A 24,054-nucleotide genomic window follows, 5' to 3' on the forward strand; every position below is an offset into this window, starting at 1 on the left:
GTTTAAACACAGTGTACAGCTAATAAGTAACAGACTATGCATTTTATGTAACATGTGATCAAATATTATATCAATATTATTTACCTTTATGATCATGAAAAATGTGTATCCTTTGACAAAGCTAAGAAAATTATAAACTGTATATATTGCTAAGAAAGTCATTTTGAAGTATGGATGGACAAAGACTACGTTTCATGAACAAGAGGGGGGAATTATCAACAAATTGTGATTTATTAAATTACATTTACTAAATTAATTATGGGGGGAGGTTCTTTATCTAAATGTATGAACTTGCAGTATCCAGTCTTCTGCTGAACAAAAATAATGCTGCCTTAAGGAACTTTCACAGCATGGTTAAAGTTCAAACGTCTGGAGGTGATGTTATCATGTTCTTCTTGATCAGGCCATTAACTACTTGAGACGGAATCAAAACCGCTTCTGCTGCTTGCAGTCAAGCAGTAAACCTAATGTTGCCTCAATTTCAATCAACCATCAATTCTACTCCATTGATGTTACTCCTTTTTCCCCAAATGAGGTTAAAAGAGCAAGTCAGAAGGCAGGCATACGTGCGTTTGTTTGAATATTGTTTGCTTACATGAGCTTTCCTCTGGAGATACTCCAGCTTCCTCCCACATTTCAAAAATGTGTGTTAGGTTAATTGAAGACTGATTTCCCATAGGTGGGAATGTGAAAATGAAAGTTTTTTTTTTTAATCTAAATTCCTTGTGATTAGCTTGCGACCAGGCCAGGATCACCTGAGATAAACTCAAGATCACATATGACCAAAACTCGGTAAACAGAATAAAATGGATGAATGGAGAGTCGAGATGATCATAGAATATTTTTATTCTTTAAAAAATTACATTTGCACTAATTCTGCATTAAAGTATTCTTCTAAAGATAAAGTAATAAGCCACGCAAAGGAGTGACATTTTTTTTAAGTTACATTCAAAATACCTGTACTCAAAACTGTAATTATCTTACTACGCAGACTATTTTATTGTCTGTATTCGTCAATTCTTTTTGGGATATTTTTTCTGTCACAAACAGCAGCAAGAGTTCCAATGTATCCTCATGGTTTGAAAACACCCACTTCTCATCACTCGAGGTATGCACACACACACACACACACACACACACAGGGGGCACAAAGAAACAAACTTAGCAAATCAAACGCTCTTCCCAGAAGAGAAAATCTGCAAACAAGAAAACAATTGACGTTTTTTTTTGTCAGACTTCTCGATGCTCCTCCAGCCTATAATGACTTCAGAAAGAAGCACTGTGCACCAACACCGTGAAAGAGATGATTGGGATCAAGGTCAATTCAAAGAAAGAGATCTGGATCTTTGCTCGGGTGAAACTCTGAAACATGTAGAGACCATGGCATGTCACTCATGGGCTTCCTCTCACTTTAAGTAGAAAAGCTTGTGACCATTTTTCTGCCTCTTCTCGAATCCATTAAGTCGCCTCGATTCACCAGTGTTTGTTTTTCATTCTTTTTTATCAGCCTTTTGTGTGTGTGTGGGGGGGGGGGGGCAAAGGGGGGTGGGTATACCGTAGACAACAATGAAAATCTGCCAAGAACATAAAACTGGGACTTTTAATTGGCCTGCCTCCCATCTGCTATAAATTGACATGATAAAAGATGATATTCACTTTGGAGTTCATTTAATCTATTTTGTTTGTTATGCGCACCTTAAGGAATCAGCGAGGGTATGACCATGTCCTCGATGAGAAAATGAAGAAAGAAAGATGCAATCAAAGAAAAGTAAATCTCTCTGATAACGCTTGGCAGACGGTGGCTTGGTACACCTCAGGCTGGATATTAAAAAATCTCAGATGGGCTGTCCAGCTGACAACTTAATCCATTTAGAGTCTCTGAGTAAGCAGCAGGAAGCTGAGTCAGGGTCAGCGTACAGAGAGGTCTGTCATTCCTCACACGAGGCACAATAGGTTTACAGTATCTCTGCTAATCTATAAAAGACACTTGAGACACAAAGAGAGGCAGCGGGAGAAGAATGCAATCATCCCGTTGATATCGCGATGATTAAAAGGTGCTCCGACACAAAAACCCTCACGAATGGAGGTCACACAACAAATGCTTGGAAAGAATGGCTTTTGTTTTGTCCATTTTCAAACAGCAGCAACGGTGCACCATGACAGTGCACGATATTCTGATATTATTATGCAAAATGCTTCAAGTGATAAAGGTAGATCAGATGACCTTTCAAAAAAGGAGCAGGTCAATACGTTAATTAAAAAGTCCTTGTTCCAACCACAAAAAATGAAGATCAGTGAAGGGCACCGGTGGTCTCTCTGACTTTCTTTGAACCATCGCAGGTAGAACAGAAGGTGATATTTGCAATACATTTTAGAATAGAGTTCTGGTGTGCCCGTGACATGAAAAAAGAACATTTGTGTCCGGGAATGTGTGAAAAGCAACATGACTTCCAAACAATGACTCAACCGTTGAATCGGACACTAAACATTAGAAAAGCAGATGAAGCTCTTCAGTGTGTTAAGTGAATGCTGTTCGATATGACACGGAATGATATCTTAACAAACTGCATTTTACTGAACTGTTCGATTTTCAGCTTCGACAATGCCATCATTTATATTGATGATACTATACTGTGCTTATTTTCTCAGGTTCTCAAAGCTATTTATCAAGACACATGAGCAGGACTTCTTCATTGTTGAATTGAATTGAATTGAATACAACTTTATTGTCAAATGTGCTGTATTGCATACAGCACAGATGTAATTTCTTCTTCTTCTTCAAATCTTGTGAGTTGAAAGATAAATTGGAAGAATGTTGATTTGACCTACTTAAAAAAAAAAAATATATATATATATATATATAATGAAAGCCGTTCTAAAAGCGACCAAATGCACCAAAAATAGAATTTCACAGAAATGTCACAAACTAATCGGATCAGACAGAAAATTCCCATATAACACTGTTTGCCTCTTGATAGGCGTGTCAAATTAAAAAATGATTACCGGTATATTACTTAAAAATTATTGTGATCTAGAAATTTTGCATGTGTAGCATTTTAAAAGTATATTTCTGTTAATTATGTGGAATTTTATACAATACAACTTTTATTAATATAGCACATTTCGCAACAGCTGCAGCTGTAACAAAGCACTTTAGATAAAACTTTTGGGGGAGAATACATTGGCTGTTTTGAACAATATAGTAAAATCCTTAATATACGAAACCCTAGCAACTGCAGCTGCTACTGTTTGTTCACTGTGACTCATATATTGACAGAAGCATTTACAGGCAGTTTACGTTTTGCAGAGAATGTCAACTCTGACAGGTGTCAGCCTAGTCAACTGTGCTCCACAACCAAAATTGGAACGATAAATAGCCGAGTGTGTGTGTGTGTGTGTGTGTGTGTGTGTGTGTGCGTGCGTGCGTGCGCGCGCGCGCGCGCGCGCGCGCGTATAAACTCATTAAAATAAATTAAAATCCAGACATTGAGTTGGCAGTGCGATAGTGCCATCTCCTGGATAATTACCGTCCTGTCATGACGCCAAACATGTCGGGCATACAGAGCCATTATGAGGAGATTTTGGTTTTGTAGAATTGTTGCTCTATAGAGCTGCTTTGGAACTGATTACTGTTGATTATTTGACAGAGAGTAAAATGTATGTCGACTTAAACAGAACGTGTAGTAGTAATAATTAGAGGCAAATAGGTGGTAGGATTGTTGTTTGTCAGCAAGTAATTAGGAGTTTAGGTGATTTTAGATAGGTTTTTGTTTGTGCTGCCTCTTAATTATGTTACATAAAGAGTGTTAAAATCCACCTTGTTCAATTTTTCTTTACTGACATCGGAATCTAAGACAAGGAATCCCAACCAGGGTGCCAAGGCACACTCGTGCACTCAAAAGTATTATTAGAAGTTCTACAAGAAAAAAAAATACTATTTCACTGAATCGGCCTAATATACATATATATTTATTTACCACAAAAAACGTATACTGCTCTATCGATTCCAATCAAATATAATGACAGGCAGAACAATTCAATGTTCTTCCACGGTTGTCTTGGCTGAATAAAGGGTAGGAAACTCTTGAGTCTATGAACAATATTGACCGGGTTTGGGTAAAGGTAATCGGCTATATCATTTCACATTGACAGTAGTTTTAAAGGTTGTCCTGATGTGGATGTCTAGCCACTGAAATATAGAGTACTGTGGTTACTAAAATAAGAAGTAACAGTCAGTGTAAATTGTTTCCTTCAAAATATTCCCAAACTACTCAACACACTGTGATCATGTTAAAAATCAAACACTACATTTTTTTTAGATATCAGAATACTTGCACGTGTCTCAAGTAGGCTACGGTATAATATAGGCAACAATATGCAGACTAATAATAATAATATTGTTGTCAACGAATGTGCTCAAAATAAAGTTATGATAGAGCAGGAGGAGAACTATACGTCACAGTGACGTATTTTTAAGTGGACAGAAGTAAATAACTTTTGTTACGCTGTTTTATTGTTACAATAAGATTAACACATTACATTAATTGACGAGGTAGAAGTGAATGATCCGATGCCTTATTTTTAAAGATAACAATCAGCTCTAAAAGTATAATGCCTTTCACACGAGATAACGTTCAGAAGTGGCTTTGGTAGCTTGCTAACAAGCTAGCCCCCGCTGTCTCATCGAAGACTCGTCAGCGCTGGTCCCTCTTCACAGAGACACCGGCGAACATTTGGAAGGATGGCAAGTGTACACGAAAGTTTGTATTTCAACCCGATGATGACCAACGGGGTGGTCCATGCTAATGTTTTCGGGATTAAAGACTCGGTCACTCCGTATAAAATCTCCCTACTGGCTTTACTGTACGAGATGACATCGTTTAAGATCACTCTGCCGGAAAGAAGACGCCTGAACAAACTCATCTTACCGCTACAGCAGGTAGTTTTAAATGATGTGGACACATTGCAGTCTGCACCAGTGGGAGTGACTGAGTGTGCTTATTTTATGCTGCGTTTCAGAGCTCTGACCTGTCTCTTGGCCAGTTCCTCAAGACTGTGGGAGAGTGTTGTCCTGAGACTGCGTATTCTGTCAAAATAAGGTTTGCTGAAAACGGAAAAACCATCCCTAAACGTATACAATCTTTAATACGTTTATAATATTTTTAACGTGTAGTTAGTTTCAAAAACGTATTTAACCTTTATTTATTCAGGTAAGGCAATTGAGAACAGATCGTCTTATTCTCTGCTGACAGCAGAGTAAAACAAGTCAAAATAAAAGCAAATTCAAACATTCAACAAACTGTGCAATGTGATGTACACAAACTGCAGACAAAACAAAAATGTACACAATTTCACCATAATAGGTGGCATGGTGGCCTTTCAGGCAGTTCAGGATGTACCGCGCCTCTCAACTAAAGTCATCTGGGAGAGGTTCCAGCATACCCGTGACCCTAGTGAGGATAAGCGGTACAGAGAACAGATGGATGAATATTAATAATCATACAGTCACAAACAACCAGACAAAGTCTTTTTCTCTAATCAAAATACATCAAAGCTCACTTGCCCCAACCTTTAACTCTCAGATGAGAGCAATGAGAGAGTCTCCTTTGACAAGATGAGGGGTGTCGCGATGACAACATGCTGGATGTCACTCACTAAAAGCTTGAAAGTAAAGAAGCAATTACGGTCATCCAGCAGCCGATAGTTCGTCCGTTGGCGATGAACACATACCGAAATATTGGATAAAGTTTTCTTGTACTTGATACAGTATTGTATATTTCATCAGACTAAGGTTTGAACGAAAGAAAAATTGTCCCAAAACCTTAACACCTTTTAATATGGTTCTAATATTTTGTCCCTCTGATGTGGCTGAATCCATCAGTTGGATATTAGAAACCTCTAGGTCCAATACATTACTGTAAATACATTAATAATATTATGTGTGTGTGTGTGTGTTTTCTCGTTTTACAAATGGCGTTAGGGAGAATTATATATATATATATATATATATAAAACGGCCATGGCAGAGCTATATACACTGCCCTCCATATTTATTGGCACCCCCCGGTTAAGATGCGTCCTTGAGCTTCTAATATATATATTTTTTTCTAAACAATATAGGACGTTTTTAAAGAAGAAAATCCAACCTTTAATTCAAGTGCATTTATTCAGTGGAAAACAATCCCACATTATTTATGCATATATATTTCCATCAAATAAAGTGTGCCACAATTATTTTTACCCCTGATGTTAATACTTTGTACCACCCCCGTTTGCCAACAAAACAGCACCTAATCTTCTATAGTGCCTCACAAGACGGGAGAATACAGAAAGAGGAATCGTCAACCATTCCCCTGTTTACAATCTCTCTAAATCTTCCAGCGACCTAGGTCCTCTGCTCTGCACTCTCCTCTTTAGCTCACTCCACAGATTTTCAATGGGGTTGATGTGTGGGGACTGAGATTGCCATGAAGGAGCTTGATTCTGTGTCTGGCAAACTATTTCTACAATTTCCAGTATCAGAGTATTTTGTGCAAAAAAAATAATAATAATTTAAAGGCTTTTCATACATCTTAAGTAGGGGTGCCAATAATTACGGAGGGCACTGACCAGTGCATACAGGTTTTGCACATCATGTATACACCTTTACGTCGTGGGTTTTTTTTTTTTTTTTTGGTCGTTGGACTTTTATTGCTGTTGAAGCAGCAGAATCAATCTCTTAAATTATCAGTCCATCTATCCATTTTCTGAAGCGCTTATCCTCACTAAGGTCACGGACCTGCTAGAGCCTATCCCAGCCGTGCAATTAATGGACTCACATGTCAGCACACACTGTATGGATAAGGCACGATTGAACTTTAAGTCGTTCCATATACGACTGGGGAAAAAAGTCGAGTCGGCCAAAACAATCAGTCAAAACAAAAATGCATGCCTTGAAACTGCTTTTAATGATTAAACGGTGTGTTGATTGCTAGGCAGACATGTTAACCACTTGGCCTGTATCTGAAAATGGCAACCTTTCTTGTCGTCAGAATAAACAAGCAGTGTACAGTCAATGTATTTCTCATTTTGTTGCTGTATTGTTTTTTCCCCCCCCATTCAAAGCCTTCATGAAATGGTTGATGGTGAGCTAAAGGACATGGAGCATTTCTTTTCGACTCCTATCACGCCATTCACAGCTTTTGATTCAGAGGCGTATAAAACCAGTGTTGTGGGTAGGTAGCAGTACAAAGCCCCCTGAAAAGAATGTTACAATGGAACTAATCAAGCATTCATCTTTACCTGCCCTGTGTTTTAGGTCTTTTCATGAGACACATGCTCCTAGCCTATAACAAGCTTTCCTTTAGTCAAGTGTACAAGTTGTACAAGTCCCTGCAGCATTACTACCACAGCAATTACTCCAAGCCCACAGAGGGCCAAGTGGGTTTGATGTCTCTGGCTGTGGATGACTTTGATATGGATCTCACCAGCACTGAGGATGCAGTTGGGGACCGATTAGACAGGGAGGAGGGGGACAACTCTCCAGACGAATTGGAAATTCGGTACGTCTTTGAGTTGTTTTATTCAAAGTATCAATTTTGTTTCGATGGGGCTTACTCTTCACTTGTATTATCTCCGATGTTATATTAGGCCTGAAAACACTCCAAGCCGAGGTCCCCTGTCACAAAAACAAGCCGAGTACTTTCTTGCGAGACAGGTGAGTTTCTAACTTGAGCAGTTTGTTTCGTATCAACTGGCATTTGTGTGATGCTCATTTTGGTGTGTACGCGTGTCCCCAGGCGTACCTTCTGAAGAACGACGAGAACAAATCTTTAAAGCCTGCATTGCTGCAGGAGGAAGTCAACAACATGCTCAAGTTTAACCCAGACTTTGCTGAGGCGGTGAGGCTCGTCTTTTTCAACCTCACTATTTCGACCTTTGAGTAATTTTATGGATATTCTTCTCTTTCCTCAGCACTACTTGAACTATCTGAACAGCATCAGAGTACAGGACATCTACCTCTCCACCCACAGTCTCTTACATTATTTCGACCGCCTCATCTTATCCGGAAATGAAGGAAAAAGCAATGGAGAAGAAGGCTACAGCAGAAATCTTCGCTACGCCACTCTAAACTTGGCCAGCCTTCACTGTCGCTTTGGGCACTAGTGAGTGCAAGAGCAGTTGAACTCAACAGACAGGTCTTTGGATCACCTGAATGTTCCCGTTTCTGTCCCCAAGCCTGCAGGCTGGTCTGGTTCTGCAGGAGGCCATGCGCATCGCCCAAGAGTCCAACGATCATGTCTGCTTGCAGCACTGTTTGGTAAAACCAACTTTTATTTCACATCTGTGTGTTTTTTGAACAATTATTGATCATGAGCTTCACCGCTTTTCCTTTTCTTTTTGCACCGTCCTGTATCAGAGTTGGCTCTATACACTGGAACAGATGAAGGGATGCGACAGCACCGTTTTAACTGAAGATTCTGTTAAAATGGCTGTTCATTTCTGCCTGCCGGTGAGTGTCACGTGATCTGAATTAGGATTGCTGTCATGAAAAGTGTCAGGGGCCGTATTTTACTGTTGATTTTTAATTAACAGTTTCCAGCAGATGAGATTTGAACGTGGTCGACTCAATATTTAGTGGGACGGCAATGACTAAAATAAGAGACTCATGATACTGTTCTGCATTACCGTAAAATTTACTGTGAAAACATTTCTATACAATAATCAGACAGTATAATAAAAAAAGTAATAATTGTGTTTATTTAATCTTAATTTGTCCAGTGTAGGCCAACCTGGTAATAATAAGAATAAGAATCTATAGTACAAAGGCATACAGGTTCCTCCCAAGGAAACATTTGTTCTATATTTCTTGAAGCTGCCCCACACCAGTCCCGACCGCCAAGTACTTGGGGACATAAATTCTGCAGTACCAAGGACATGAGATACCGTGTAGGTGCTCAAATATCCTCAGATTATGCTGAATTTGATGGATGGGTCAACACTAAAAAAATAACAGTGACCACAGAAAGCAATGATTATAAGCGAATGAAGCTGCTGTTGTTTGTGGCTGGATTATTTTTACTTTCTACAGTAATCACAGTTCTATTTGCATATTCACCTATTCACATGTATAGGCAGTTTCAAAAAGCTAAATGCTTAGCTTTTTCTCGCTCTTCGCGACAGGGCTCAGGCCCTAACCCCCCTGGATTACTGTACATGCAAATAACACAGCACTTCAAAGTTACAGTTACCAACAAAACCCTATTGAAATAAATTATGTTAAGTTTTTAAAAGTTAGCAAAGATTGATGACAAAGTCCGACATTCAGTGTCTTTATCATAGAGATTGCAGAGAAACAGTAGTCGGCTAACATGGGAATTCTTTTGTGAGTCAGACAAGAACTATAATTTTTTGTTTCAGCTCTCCAGCCTATAAACCACATGCACTCCAACAAAGTTTTATTACTCATACAAATATGAGAGGAAAAAAACTGCCAACTTGACTGCAGGAAGTAAGCAGAAGTGAAGTGGAAACACAACTTGACGGCTGCATCATATCATAGGCATGATTTCGTCCTGCCTGTGTGTTCTTTGGCAAAGCAGATCTAAATACTGAACCATATGTTTCAATGGCTGTTCAAAAATGTTAAAACTTCACATTGTGGCTGATGAAAAGATTCAGCAACAGTAAACCTCATTTTTGTGAGAGTTGAAGGGAAGCCAACACTCTCCCATACACACTGAAATCAGTATTTCGCTCGCTTTGACCGACACAATGCTAGCAGAGGTATTTACTAACATTGTCAGCCTCTTGTTCAAAAACAGGCTGTAGTTCCCACTTGCCCCAAATCATCCCAACACCCAAGAAACCCACACTGAACGATCTGAATGATTATCATCTGGTTGCACTAACTCCCATTCAATCCAGTACGTTCCAACAAACTGGTTCGGAAACTGAGCAACGTGGGCTTGGACATCTCACTCAGCAGACTGATCTTGGACTTTCCCAGCATTAGACTAAAAACTGTTCTGATGGGAGGTTACACATCATCCACCCTAATTCTCAACATTGGAGTACTTTCTCTGCCACAGTACCTTGCATCGCTTGGCATCCAGTCATTGGTCCAGCAGGGCACAAGACAGGGCAAAACGGCACACAAGCTGATGGATGCGCTTAAGGACACGGACGTCCTGCACTGGAAGCACAGCCTGTCGGAGCTGATCGAGATCAGCTTGGCTCAGACTACATCCATATGGAGGATGTACGGCAAAAGGTCGGACTTGTTTACATTGTAAAGCCGGCACAAAGTTTGCGGCACGCATCGCGATAGGGCTGAACAAATAATCGAATTCAAATCGACATTGCTGTGTGGTAGAAAAGAATTTTTAATTTACAAACTGCATTCAACTTCATTTCGGTCATTGGTAGGCTTGAATGAATGTATGTAGGTATGTGTGGGTGTGTATATTTATATATAGTCGTTACATGTTCAGGATTTAAGAAGTGCAGTCAATGTTTACGTATCACTGTTTCCTGACATGAGAGAAATAAACTTTCATGTTATTCATGGTTAATTTTCCTTTATTTAAAATAGGTCTGATAATTGATTATTGGTATACAGATCAATTTATTGCTTGCATTCGTTTAAAAAACAATATTCAGGACAAAAAAATTACAGTCGCATTATTTTTGTTCAGCCCTACTTCTCGGCATGTACATGCAATGACAGTGGGCTGTGAGCGAACCATTTCTAAAATACACACATTTGAAATGTAAATAACAGATGCAGTTCGAGTAATGATGATTTCAATAACTCAATTGCATTACAATCCGTAAAGAGGAATTGTCCTACTCTCGTCGTGTTTATATGTGCAGCACCATGGCTCTGCAGCAGGCCCAACTGCTCCTCCACATGAGCAGCTTGGAACCGGTCAATTATGGGGTCGAGCAGAACAACACGGAGGCCTTCGCCGTGGCTCTCTGCCATCTGGCTGAATTGCATGCTGAGCAGGTCGCACATTGGATCCTGTATACTGTACATGTGATTTATGCCCTGCTGTTATACAAAGCAGGGTGAAGGGAATCGACACCACTGTTCACATACCACATTGGCTTGTGCTACAGGGCCTGTACGCTGCCGTTTCAGACATCCTCCAGCATCTGAAAGATCAGTTTCCTGCTCACACACAGCACGCCAAGGTGTGTCCTCTGACCCGCCAGTCATTTCTCCATAAATCGAGTCCTGCATTCAGCTCGTTTTTACTTTCCAATGCAGCTCTGGATGCTGTGTGATCAAAAAATCCAGTTTCAGAGGCACATGATTGAGGGGCAATACAATTTGGCAGAGCAACTGGTCCCTTCCATTTCTGCTTTAAACAAAACAGAGGGCCTCTACAGGTAATATGAAGGCACACGTGAAGTTATTTCTCCCAAGTCGAGTTCAAATGTTGTATTCGTCGCCAGGAAAGTACAAGTTTTAAAAGTTCTCCATCGAACCACTGAGGCCTACAGCATCTTGCAGCGACTACAAGTGCACTGCGAGAAGACCAAATGCACAGAGATGATCATCAGGTAGGAAGATGCTGCTGCTATATCACCAAGCCTATCCCAATGCAAAATTAAAACCTGAATATGTGATGTGAACGTTTCTTATCATGAGAAATGTTGTGATATTTTAGTTGGAGGAATCACCAGGCGTTTTGTCTCATGCAGAGTAATGCTTTCCACGGCTGAGCTCCACTGGGAATCTTCCGGCTTCTCCACAGCCCTTCCTCTCCTTTTCCAAGCCTTGGCTCTGGCCCGACAGCACCACCTTCAGTCGCTGGCCTCAGAGACCCTCCTTCACCTGACCTTTACACAGGTCAGTCCAAACTCTTTTGCTAACAGTTGGGGTAAGTTATAAGAATAAGAAAACCTTTATTCGTCTCCCAATGGAGAAATTCCCAATTTACAGCAGCAAAGTTATGAAAGGAAGAAAGTTGGAGGCATCACCGCATATAATGTTTCATTTTTTTTTCCTTTTCGTAGTTGATGTTGGGCGTGCCTGAGCAGGCACTTCTTGTCCTGCATGAAGCCATTGAGCCTGTTCTGGCCCATGGAGCGCTGGTGGACAAAGGGCGTGCCCTGCTGCTGGCAGCGCGCTGTCAGATGGCTGTTGCTGGATTCAGGCCAAATAGACAAGGGCAAACAGGTGACACTCTCCGCCTCCCACACAGGCCCAACATGAGAGTAGCTCTCCAGCCTCACACCCAGTGGCTACTGAAGGCCCTTTAAAGGGGAAATCAATTCAAAAATTTTCTTTCCAATATGTTCGATAAGCCCCCACTAGTCAAAAGACTGATTAAAGTTGCATTTGTGGAATCTGAATTCAGCGGCAAAATCCTCTCTGCTATGCCATTAACTTTCAACTGAAAAAGACTTCACAGTGCTCGAGCTTTGAGCTTGTGAATGTCACACAACCAAACCCAGAAAACAGGTGAGTCGGGATGTCACTGCATGATTATTGTAAAGAAAATGTTGGACTTTACTTCCCTTATATGCTTTTTTTTCTCTCCAATATCCTTTATATCCAAGTACGAGTACCCCACTTGTCCTCACTTGTAGGACAACTTTGGCATGTGAGTAGGACAAGAACATGTTACTCGTGAGACAAAACTTCACTAGTTGATAAATATATGCAACTAGTCTCGTACTGCTAGTGACTTTCGACAATTTGCATGTTTAAATCTCGGACTTCACTAGTAATATTATGAGTGCACAGATATCAACTAGTGCACCGCTTTTCCTCGCTGGTAATATTTTGTTGTCCCACTAGTATGCCAAAATTGTCCGACTGAGAATAATAAGTGTACTTCACTAGCATGTGAACCTGAAGCTGCATACCAATGACAAGAAGGCGACTAGTGTGGGACATGTGCCTGCTAGTTATGCCTTGTGTTATTAGTGCAGCACAATGGCTTACTATTAAGATTTGATTGGAAACTAGTACTGTACACTACAAGTGGCCCCAGTAGTGGGACAGAAAAGCCCTACAAGTACACTCAATTGCCTTACAAGTGAGGACAAGGAGAATAGTAGTACATGAACTTTCATATCAAACATATGAAATAAATGCTCAAATGGCTTTCCATAAGCAATTGACTGTCTCCCAACAGATTTGCATGTTGTGGTTTCGGCGGTGGACATGTTAAATGAGGCTGCAGTTTATTTCTCCAAGCTGAACTGCAAGGAGCATCTGCGGGAGGTCCACTACCTGCAGGCTCAGCTGTACCATTCTCTGGGACAAACGTCACAACGCAACAAAAGTGCCATGCTCTTTCGCCTGTTGGACCAGGACCTGCAATCACCAGCACTGCCGCTCTCCATGCGCCTCTAACTCTCTTTGAGCAAATAAGAAGACTAAACCAGCCACTAGATGGCAGTAAGGCTCTATTCTTCTTGGTTCTGCTCCCAGCCCCTTGACCTTGAACATGTATTGATACCAACAAGAGGAGAATGTGAATCGCATGCTGTTGTGTTCCTGCATCAACCAAACGCACTCAGCACTGTGAGTTTTGCGTAGAACCAAAGTATACCTTCCACCTCCACTTCTAAAACAACAATTTCGAATGGTGTTCAAGTCGCCTCCAGGTTAGAATGATGACACATTGCTCAATATAACATGGTTTCATTGCTTGCGCCACAACAGTGAGCCCAGGTGTCAGACACTGCTCGATATGGCGAAAGTTTATCATGCATTGTCATTCCACTGCAGCTTTTTGATGAATGGAGGTAATCTTGCCGTTTCACTGGCCTGGATAATATTCACAGTCTGCCAGGAGAATACTGATGATGAATCCACAGGAGGAAATTGTGATTCCACTTAGAATGTAGACATAACTAGCCGCTGTCTGGATTCCACTTATCTTTGGCACGCTGTGTGAAGAATGATAACGTCTATCTTCTCTGACTGGACATTTTCCCCCCTCAATATATAAATATGTTAATAGTTTTGTCATACTTTGTTCATCTTCGTCTGACGTATAAGAGTTGGAGACAACTAAAAGCTTTTACCGTATGTACACTGTATGAATAAAATTATTGAAGCTTTTAATGAATCAGGTTGTGGTAGACCCTTAAATCACCCTAATTACCTCTTTGCTTCCGAAGTTGTGGAAACAATTTGGGGGAATTCACATTGTTTTTCCTGACTGTGCCACAGTGCATAAATTCAAGATCCATAACGGGATGCTTGGAGGAGTTTGATATGGAACTACTCAAGAACCCTCTGGTCAACCCCATCAAACACTTTAAGAATGAACTACATCAGTATTTCCCAACCTTTTCTGGGCTTAGACACCTACAATCAAGTCCGGAAATATTGAGACATCAACACAATTCCTAAATTTGTAGTTTGTGTTAATGCCTGGTAGTGCGAAAGGTGTATCATGTTACCAACAGAAAACAAGGAATTCCTGAAAGTACTGGTTTTTAGCAGGGTAATGCCAATGCTATTGATTATGAGTAGATAAGATTGCCTGAAGCACTTCAAAAATCATCCTGCTGCCTTTGTCAGCACTCACATCAATAAATTCAACAGAACCAGTTGGCGGCCCTGCATGCATGTTTGCATGCCCACACCATGGCCCTCTCATCAGGCTTCACTGTTGAGGTGGTAGTCTGCTCCTAAAATATTGGGACATCCATGCATTTCTCATGTTTTTTTTAACTCTAAAACACCACCACAATGGAATTGAAATGAACGGAACAAGGTGTGCTTTAAATTGGGACTTTAATCTTTAAGCATTTACCGGTACGTCCAAATCAGGTGAACGGTGGAGGGAATACTATACATAAGTGCCTCCTAATTTTTGAGGGACCAAAGTGATGGGACAACTGCAGCCATTCAATGGCCAGATGGTTGCTTATATCTGGCTGCCAAAGGAAATGGTTTTCTTATCATTTATTCATGATTTGACCGCTGACTGGGATCGCCTCCAGCACTCCCGCGATTCTGGTGAGGATGAGCGATTCAGGTAATACAGTGATGGCTCTTTTATATACTTCAAGAGACTTGTTGAAAAGATGTCAAAACAAGACTGTACGAAACTAACATATTGACCAAGGCATGCAAAAAGAAAGCCAAATAACTAAAGGATTAAGAAATGAACAAAGATGGTAAGTTTTGTCTCTGTTACATAAGCAAAATAGTGCTGTGACTTCGTCCCAGTATCACCATCAACCATCTCAATGTAGACTGCACATTACGAGCTAACATTAAACAGCAGGCCAGCAGATGAAACACTTTGGTATCTGTTTGATTTTTTTTTTTTACACAGAGCAGGTATTATGTACCATCATTAGCCATGCAGCAAGAAGTTGGTCCTGTTTCGACAATGATCATTTCCTATCAGCAGAATTATGCATTTGCTGTCAAATGCTAAAATTGATACCAACCTCAATGTTTCTGTCAGCTTGGTCTGTCTAAACTGGGGGACTCATTTGTTTAGGATAGAAAGATAGTACAAATTTTCTGGTAGAGGCTAAATTTGACACGAAACAAACGAAGCATTGGAGTTGTTACTGTGAGTGGCTGTTAATTAGTCCATACAGATCTCAGTGTTTTAATAGGCAAACACTGTTGTTAACTTACATGAACATAATAAAGCAACCGGACCAAATATAGCCTGCTCTTTTTTTCTTCGGGGTGCGATCGAAGATTTTTGAACAACAACGGCAACTTTCTTCAAATCAAATGAGGGCTTTACCAAGTTTGTACACCGACATGGTGCCATTCATGCTAGCACTGCCACTGCACCCACTCACAGCTTTCCCCAGTGTTGCGGAAGACTGAGCGCTTAATGCTGTTTAAGGTCTGCTAACGAGAAATAAAAACAGCTTTGCTTAGCCTTTGTTGTAATCTTCAAAGTGTTCATGTTTGTTTAAATATATAATACTGTGTGTGTGTAAGGAGATATGGGAGTGCAGTGGTCCCCAACTTTTTTTCTAACAACGGACCAGTTCGTGAACCGGCCAACCATCCGTTACATCCCTGCTATGGTGATAATGTACAAATGGTGAACATACTGTATGCGCCGCTACAAAAAATTGTTTTTTAAAATATATCTCTCTGACCTGGTACCGAGAGATACGCAGGCCAGCTCCGGGCCGAGGACTGGTGGTTGCGGACCAATGCAGTAGGGGGCCTGTGCCCCAGTTGAGCTTTATGCCTAATAATGCCCCTGCTTTTAGTGCAGCTGAGCACTTGCATGAGTGAAAATAAAAATTGTACAATCAGCAGTAACTCTCAGCTGAAATGTGACTTTAAATAGAGCGTCTTTGCTTTGGAATCTAATGAAAGAGGCAGGTTGATATTTTGGTGGTTGGTCTCACTCACGGACGGTGAAATATTATTTGTTAGTTCGGAGCTTTGATTTGCACTAAAATTCTGTGGATGGGTGATATGGATAAGATTCCTGCTTTGAAGTGAACTGAAGTGACTGTGCTCTGTCTTGCTCTGTGATAGTGATCAACTAGACTTTAAGAAATTGCAGGCAATAAATCAGATGGCCCAAACATACACTGTGACAGCTGTTTTGTTTTATTTTGTTTTTCCTCCAGATAATGTCTCTGGGATTGTCATGTCATTACGAAATAATGTATGCAGGGCATTTTGACCTGGACATCTTCAACAATGGTCCATACAGGCCCTTCTGAATTGGAGCACCAACATCAGGTACAGTCTGGTTGAAATGTCTCAAAAGTGCTTTTGCTAATGTTCAATGTTGTTTTTTACTTTTTTTTTTCTAACTCCAAGATGGTGGCCAGTTTCTAACTACTGATTCTGTGGCTTCACCATAGCAGTCTGTAACTTTTAAGTTGCTTCATTTTCCAATCAAAATATAAAAACAAATTTAGTGTCCACAATCTAGAAAAACATGTATTTGAAGCGTTTAATGACAAATCTGGTCACAAACATAGATAAAAAACAATGCATGGTTTAGAAAAATATACAGTTTGTACAGATGTTTTCAGAAATAACAAAACATAAACTTACCAGCTATTCTCTATAATCCATGTACAATTTATTGTAAAGTAATAATTTAATGCTTCTGCTTGTGGTAAAGAAACGACATGACCATGTCTTCAGACAATCGGGATGACATCACAGATAAGAAGGAAGATAATGGCAGACATTTAACAGGAAAACAATCTGAAGTGTCTTTATTTTATGAAGAGCAGCTGCTTGCAAGTCTGGTTTCTTATCACCACTTGCAGTATTCGATGGCTAAAAACGTTTTTTGAAACACTTGAAATAAGATTCAGTGTCAGTTAATTTCACCACAACTCTTCACGTTTCAACTTTGAGCATATTGTGTCACTGTATTTTACATTATCGGGATTTGTGATGTGTATTTTCAAAAGACAGATTTTAAACTCATTTACATGGATTTGGATACTGTCCAAATCAAGTCAGCTTTACTCAAACAGCGGTCAAATATCGGAAACATCACCATCCTCTCCTAAGGGCTGAATAACATCAGTGAGTGTTGAGAAGAGACATTTCATAACAGATGTAACTTTTTACTTCACGAAACAAAGTTCAAAAGAAAAAAAACAAAAACAAAACGTAGCAATGTTGGATATTTAGTGTTTGTCTCACAGAGGTGTGTATGAAAACCAAATTATCCCTTGTGTAATTTTCAGGGAGTCTGGAACCACATTTAGTATCCGGCAGGGTATCCTCCTTTCCTGGGATCCGATTCTGCACATAGATGCTCTCCCTGTCGCATCACCACCTGAACCACAGAATCTGGATCGCTCTGCAGCTCTGTGACATGGTTCTTCCAGATTAGGCCTTCTAGGATTCTCTAGTATAATCACACATACGCAGGCAAGTCTTATGATACGTGTGCTTTTGAGCTAGTGGTTCTAGGCGGTTGCTATTTTGCAATTAACGGCGCCATCGTCGGACAAAGCATCTTGAATGATTCTTATTTCTGTGTACGCCATGTTAACCGTGGTAGATTACATCCAAAACACTTTCTATGTATTTCTCTTGATTACACTAGGGAAAGATTTGCACAATAATCCAAGTGCCATATTGGCATCTCGATACCTTCCCTCACCTTTTCAAAATCTTGCTCCACTACCGTCATATTTGGATTGAGCTGATTGTGCACTCGTGGTTCGGTCACCGCTTTCCTTAGGTTGTACTTAAAGAACAAAGAGTTCAAGATGACCTGTTCACAAGACAAAAAGGAGCATGGAATTTAAAGACCGTGACTCAATGTGACTACACGGGAGTGGTCTTACCAAAGCAGTAGCTGTGGTAATTTTTGTGCCTCCAGATGCTCCAACAACCATTTTGACTCTTTTGTCTTTATCAAAGATTATTGTGGGAGACATGGAAGACAGAGGCCTCTTTCCTGTAACAGATGAACACAATGCCCCGGAGTGAAGAGAGGTTTGTTTCAGAACATCTCTCTCAGCTTTCTGAAGATAACAAATGCCCATAGGCACACATAAGGCATAAAAGCACAGTGATTGTGAAAAATAAGCCCCATCAATCCTTCGTTACAAAACACCAGACGAGCACACGCGCTCCATGATAATGACCTAAAGTGGACGGGTCCCACCTGGTTGGATGAAGTTGTTAGGCGAGGGAGGGATTCCAAAGCCGTTGGTTATGTATGGAGAGCTGAAGTCATCCATTTCATCATTGAAGATGATTCCAGTTGATCGAGACATGACTTTGGACCCAAAGCTGGATGCACAAACAAGTATACGAATTAAGCAACAACATTATTTATACCTCGGCCAAATTTCGAGGTGATTTTTTTTTTTTTCATCGTTGAGTGGGTGTCTTTTAGCTAGAAATGACTTATTGTTTTCACATTTTCACCAAAAGTATGACAATTATTCATATTAGTCCTCAATAAATGCATATCTATGCTCTAAATTTGGAGTTGATTAGAACGTGCCAAATTGTGCTATTCATTACAAGAACCCCAAACGATGAAGCTCCTAAACTCTGTCATAACTTCTCAGTGTTTAACTTCCATAGTTTGGAGATACTCATTAAACCATTACAAATTCAGTTTAACTTCAAATTTGGCGATTGGAGGAAAAATGCAACTTCGTCTACAAATATGGCCACAGAAACACTCAGATTGACTATGTAGGTCAAATGGAAGTGAACGTTGGGATTCATTCCGACAAGGCAGATAAGAATCTTACTATAGATTAATAGTGCTGGTGGCTGCCACGGCGCTTCCATCTTCAGCTATCACCGACAGATGAGCTGTTCCGTGGCTGTCTGGGACAAAATAATCCGGCTCGTAGTAAATGTCTGGATGAGTGGTATCATCTGTAATTTTCTTCCTGATGCCTTCAGCAAAAAATGTTGATGTCATGTTTCGGATGAGCTGAGAAAAGCCAAACAGTTTGCAGTTAAAGACTATGAGCACACAAAATAGGAATATTTTTGATGATGTTTTTTTCTTAAGTCAAAACCAATGCTTTGGTTTGTTGTAATATATATATTATTGTTTTTTTTTGGGGGGGGGGGGTTTATGTTCGTATTTTGACATGGGCAGCATGCTGGTCAACTGGTTAGCACATAGGCTTCACAGTAGAGAGGTCAGGGGTTTGAATCCGGGCTCCCTAGGTGTGATTGTGAGCGTGAATGGTTGTTTGTCAGGGTGTGCCCTGCAATTGGCTGGTTGTGATCATTTGGAGGCTTACATCGGTGATATTGAGAAAACGCGGGTCCCCGAGTCTGCTCCTCTTGGCGTAGGCAAAACGGAAAGCCTCTATGATGCGATGATACGTTAGGGTCTTCATCTCAGCTGTGGAAACACTTGCATTTGTGAAGTTGTACCCTGAAAAATATCCACGGGGACAAAAGTCTGCAGTGAATAAACAATCACATTTTCTTGGCTTCTTTATCAATGTGGTAAAAGCCAATTTCAGACGCTTCCATAGCATTGATGGGTCATGAAAGTGTTCACTCAAGTCAAATAACAGCAACGAATGAATGAACGGGAACATGTTCTTCCTTCGTCACCGGTGAAAACGTCGTACAATTACTGTTTGGATTACACGTTTTCATACAGGGAGTGGATTATCATTCAAACACAGATTTGAGCAATATCTTAGGTTTCTGTGACCAAAACAGGTTTGGAAACATTCGAGGAACGACCGCCCACTTCAGGAAAGCTGACATCCTCCCTTGCGCATGACTACACAAAAGCTTGGCCAGGCTGCTCACCGTTCACTATGTTGAGAATGAGTGCCAACACTGGGCCACTGGAGGGGGCGTCTGGGACATACATGGTGTATTCCCCAATACTCGTCTTCAGAGGATTTTCATTCAGTACTGGGTGGTACTCCAATAAATCATCCAAGGTGATAATCCCACCTAAATCATTGATAGAGGTTTCAGTTGATTGGAGTTAATTGTTGTTGTGTTCTTTACATGCACTTTTTTTTTTTTTTTTTCATTTGTAATAGATAATAGATGAACAAAACCTGATGCCTGGATGTCATCCACGAGTCTCTGTGCCATTGAGCCATTATAGAACACGTTAGGACCCTCTTCTGCTATTCTCTGGTATGTGTCTGCCAGCTTTGGGAATCTTACAATGTCATTTTCCCTGAGAATGTTTTTTTGTGAATCACAAAACACTTCACTGTAAGATGAGAGGAGAAGAAAACGTGTTGTGTACGAAAAAGTTCAGTAAAATTCAAAGTGGATTTTTTTTAATGAGCCAAAAGAAGTTGTTCTTGTTTTGGCTGGTTCATACAAATGGATGTAAAGTGACTTGAATGAATATAAAATCACAACCAAAAGATGTTTTCCTCAACATTGTCCGAGTATGTTTATATCACAAGCTATACCGGATCTTCTCTATGGAATGTTATAAAGCAAGACAGTGTGCCACCAGTTAGGTTGGTGACATTTTCTCCTTACCAAAGGTTAGCGTTTCCTTGAATGAAGTCCTTGCTTTTTAAGATGGCGTGAGCCAAGGCTTTCCCAATTGGAAAGCCTTCACGGGCCAGGGCAATGCTTGGCTCAAACAGCTCTCTCCATGGCAGCCTGCCATGTCTCTTGTGTGCCATCTCATAGCCGCGAATCTCGCCGGGGATGGCTATGGACAGTCCACCTGCCATGTGCAAGCGTTATTAGTGTTTTGAATATCATATGGCTGTTCTTTGTTTGCACTGCTACTTACTGCTACTATTATATTACATTTTAGCACCATTCCATGAAATCATTACTATGCTAGCCATATTAAAATGCTGCTTAAAGGGTGTTGCTCAATACAAAATTAAATACCGGTAACTCAAAACACACTTTTTCCCAAACAATTTCCAGGAAGAAAGAACACACAGTATCGGGTGTCCTCTACGTCCGCTATAACGTTGGTGCCAAACTCAAGGCGCCGGGGCCAGATCTGGCCCGCCACATCATTTTATGTGGCCGCGAAAGCAAATCGTGTGTGTCAACTTCAATGATCTTTGCTAACATCTGTACCGAAATGTCAAATTGTCATGTGCGATAACGTTGAGATTTTGCAAGAAATATGTTCCACTTTTTACACTCACTTGAACGATAATTGAACAAACAATAAATAATTGACTAGTAATCCATCAATTTGTTGTGTACAAGTAATTATACAATTTTAATGATTAAACCTTTATTCAGTTCCACTGTCTCCGAGGGAAGACATAACTCCAAAGTGGCCTGTGACAAAAATGGATTTGACACTCCTGCTCTATAACTTTTGACACTGCCACACAAGGCGCATGTGGTCATTTGCATCCGCCCTATCCATCCTGCCGAAAGAATGCCCAAATAGTGCTATGCCAAACACAAACACGGGAAACTGAACTGCAACGCCTTGTGGAAACGCAGCAACAGTCAAATTGGCACGTGATTGTACCTGTACGAGAAAGTTGTGAGTTGTTCCCGAACATGTCCTGAGTGGCGTTCTTGGGTGCTGTCTCCCTTGCATCAATGGTTTCTACTCCCCCTGTTGAGTATAAAATGTGAGCAGTGGTCAATTTTTCTCATTAAACTTCCCTAAGATGTGATAAATAATGAGGCACACCCACCCGAAGAGGCATTGTAGATGACAAAAAAGACCCCTCCTCCAATGCCCATGCTGTGTGCATTTAAAAGGCCAACACACAGCAAGGCACCAATAGAGGCATCAACCGCTGAACCGTTTTTCTTCAAAATGTCCCTACGGACATGAGAGAAGTTCGTAGGTGTGTGTGCACTTGCGAAAACTGTAAATAGCACATTTGGTAAACAAACACCTCCTTACCTTCCCACTTCTGAACACTTCCCAGCATCAGCAGCGACAGCAGCCTTGAAGAAGAAGTGGCCTGAAGCGGGTGTCACGTTTTTCTTCCCCATGCATATGAAGAGGAACAGGCCAGCAACAACCACCAAAAAGACCACCAGACCAGCAATCAGAGGCTTGGCAATCATTTTCCTGCCACGTGAATTCAACCAAGACCATTATCAGACCAGGTTTGATGACTGAGACAAGCCAAGAGAAGTTAGTTGTTATTAATTAATTCCTCAGATGTGTGTCTAGTGATAGCAGAGCATTTATTTACCGTCATTTGTTGTATTTGTATAGACACTGTACGTTCTCAAGCTAGTGGTCGACTACATATCCATCCATTTTCGATATGCTGTTCATTAGGGTTGCAGATAAGTTGTCGCCTATCCCAAGTGACTTTGGGCAACAGGCAGGGTACACTCCGGACTGGTCACTGGTCAAGTGCAGGGTTTGTATAGACACACAACCGTTAGCATCCAATGACGATTCAGAGTCTTCAATGAACAAAGCTTTTTTTTTTTTTTTTTTGTATATGGGAGCCAGAGAACTTTTAGAAAACACGTGCAGGAGTGGGAAGCACACACAATTATCATGCAGGTAGGTCGAAACCATTTGAACTTTAGAAATGTGAGGCAGGCGTGGTAACCAGTCAGCCAACGTGCTGCTACTACAGATCCACTTCCGCCCCAAATCTGAATGCATCGTTAGATCTTGCCATCTTTTCAGACATCAGTCATTGTTCTTTTTGAAACTAAATTTAAATTTGAGCTGGTATTAGCAAACATTGTAGTTTGGGGCAAGATGTCTCCATCATCGTGGGGTGAGTTGGTCACATTACATGCCAAGAATGGGACAATGACAGATGCACTTCAGGCAAATTGGGTTATGTATGACAGATTTGCTATCTGGATAAACAGTCTGACTCGTGAGGAAGTTCATTTGTCAGATTTTGTTTGAATGCATCTTCCAGTTGTTGGAACTATGTACATATTTCAGGTCATATTTAAGGTAAGCTATTTTAACTTTTAAATTGAACTAATACTGATGTTAATGTTTGGAACTCAAAAGTGAAGCTATATGAGATGTGCTGCCAGATGAAACTTTGATTTGTGTTATTTTCTTAGCCAGCAATGGCAAAGGTAGCAAGATCATCGTCTATTTCGCTTATTCTGCTCTCGTCTCACACCAATTAATATACGTTAGACTGCTTCAGCCCTGCCAATATTGGTGATGCAAGCTTCTCAACAGCATGTTCCCTTGTGGGTTACCTCATATATTCCGTTTGCCTCTCATGCTGAGGCTGGGGAAGACTAATAATGTGGCTGCCGCGGCTCCTGCTGTTGCCGCTTTGATTGAATCTAAATCTAATCACAGTGGTCCTGTTCTGAATCTCCCAGGTTCAAAGTCTGCCGCAGAAATACCAAAGATCATTCACAGCAGAAGAGTGCAATTCTACATCTTTGTTACGCAAGACCGCAATTCTCATTTGTCTTTTTGTGAACACGCCACTGTCAAAGGTTAAGTCTGAAGATGGTTACAATTTCATTATTTTCCATGACATACTGTTTTGTTTGTATCGTCGCTGTCCTTTGAAAAACACATATGTCCATTTTGTCATTTTAATTTTGACTTTAATGGGATTGTCCGGAACGCAATTCATTCGATGACTTTCATTCTCTTACGCTTTTCAAGTGCACTTCATCGTGTCTGCTTGTTGTGGGTTGGGAGGGGACGCGGG

General features: G+C 40.7%; 2 protein-coding genes across 3 annotated transcripts; one reads left to right on the forward strand and one right to left on the reverse strand.

Annotated features, from left to right (window-relative positions):
* The first annotated feature begins 4,444 nt into the window (after positions 1 to 4,444).
* anapc5 (anaphase promoting complex subunit 5) lies at positions 4,445 to 14,075 on the forward strand. 2 transcript variants are annotated; one of them, XM_019862748.1, is made up of 17 exons: positions 4,445 to 4,939; positions 5,020 to 5,099; positions 7,105 to 7,214; positions 7,298 to 7,541; positions 7,630 to 7,696; positions 7,779 to 7,880; positions 7,954 to 8,144; positions 8,218 to 8,299; positions 8,399 to 8,491; positions 10,071 to 10,252; positions 10,855 to 10,990; positions 11,104 to 11,178; positions 11,255 to 11,376; positions 11,443 to 11,550; positions 11,692 to 11,839; positions 12,007 to 12,169; positions 13,131 to 14,075. In XM_019862748.1, exons 1-17 carry the CDS (start codon positions 4,742 to 4,744, stop codon positions 13,352 to 13,354), a joined length of 2,325 nt encoding a protein of 774 aa, XP_019718307.1. In that variant the 5' UTR covers positions 4,445 to 4,741; the 3' UTR covers positions 13,355 to 14,075. The 2 variants fall into 2 exon arrangements, with proteins under 2 accessions (XP_019718307.1, XP_019718308.1); XM_019862749.1 differs by having other exon boundaries at positions 13,134 to 14,075.
* A 3,512-nt stretch (positions 14,076 to 17,587) lies between these two features.
* On the reverse strand, positions 17,588 to 24,048 carry ggt1a (gamma-glutamyltransferase 1a). Its single transcript, XM_019862289.1, has 12 exons — positions 22,293 to 24,048; positions 22,078 to 22,208; positions 21,906 to 21,995; positions 20,933 to 21,125; positions 20,491 to 20,651; positions 20,231 to 20,380; positions 19,705 to 19,841; positions 19,198 to 19,385; positions 18,597 to 18,724; positions 18,274 to 18,386; positions 18,087 to 18,200; positions 17,588 to 17,828 (listed from the first exon to the last, which is right to left on the reverse strand). Exons 1-12 carry the CDS (start codon positions 22,457 to 22,459, stop codon positions 17,682 to 17,684), a joined length of 1,719 nt encoding a protein of 572 aa, XP_019717848.1. The 5' UTR covers positions 22,460 to 24,048; the 3' UTR covers positions 17,588 to 17,681.
* Between the last annotated feature and the right edge of the window lie 6 nt (positions 24,049 to 24,054).

This window comes from Hippocampus comes, unplaced genomic scaffold, assembly GCF_001891065.2.
Source record: "Hippocampus comes isolate QL1 unplaced genomic scaffold, H_comes_QL1_v1.1 scaffold147, whole genome shotgun sequence".
NCBI lineage: Eukaryota > Metazoa > Chordata > Actinopteri > Syngnathiformes > Syngnathidae > Hippocampus > Hippocampus comes.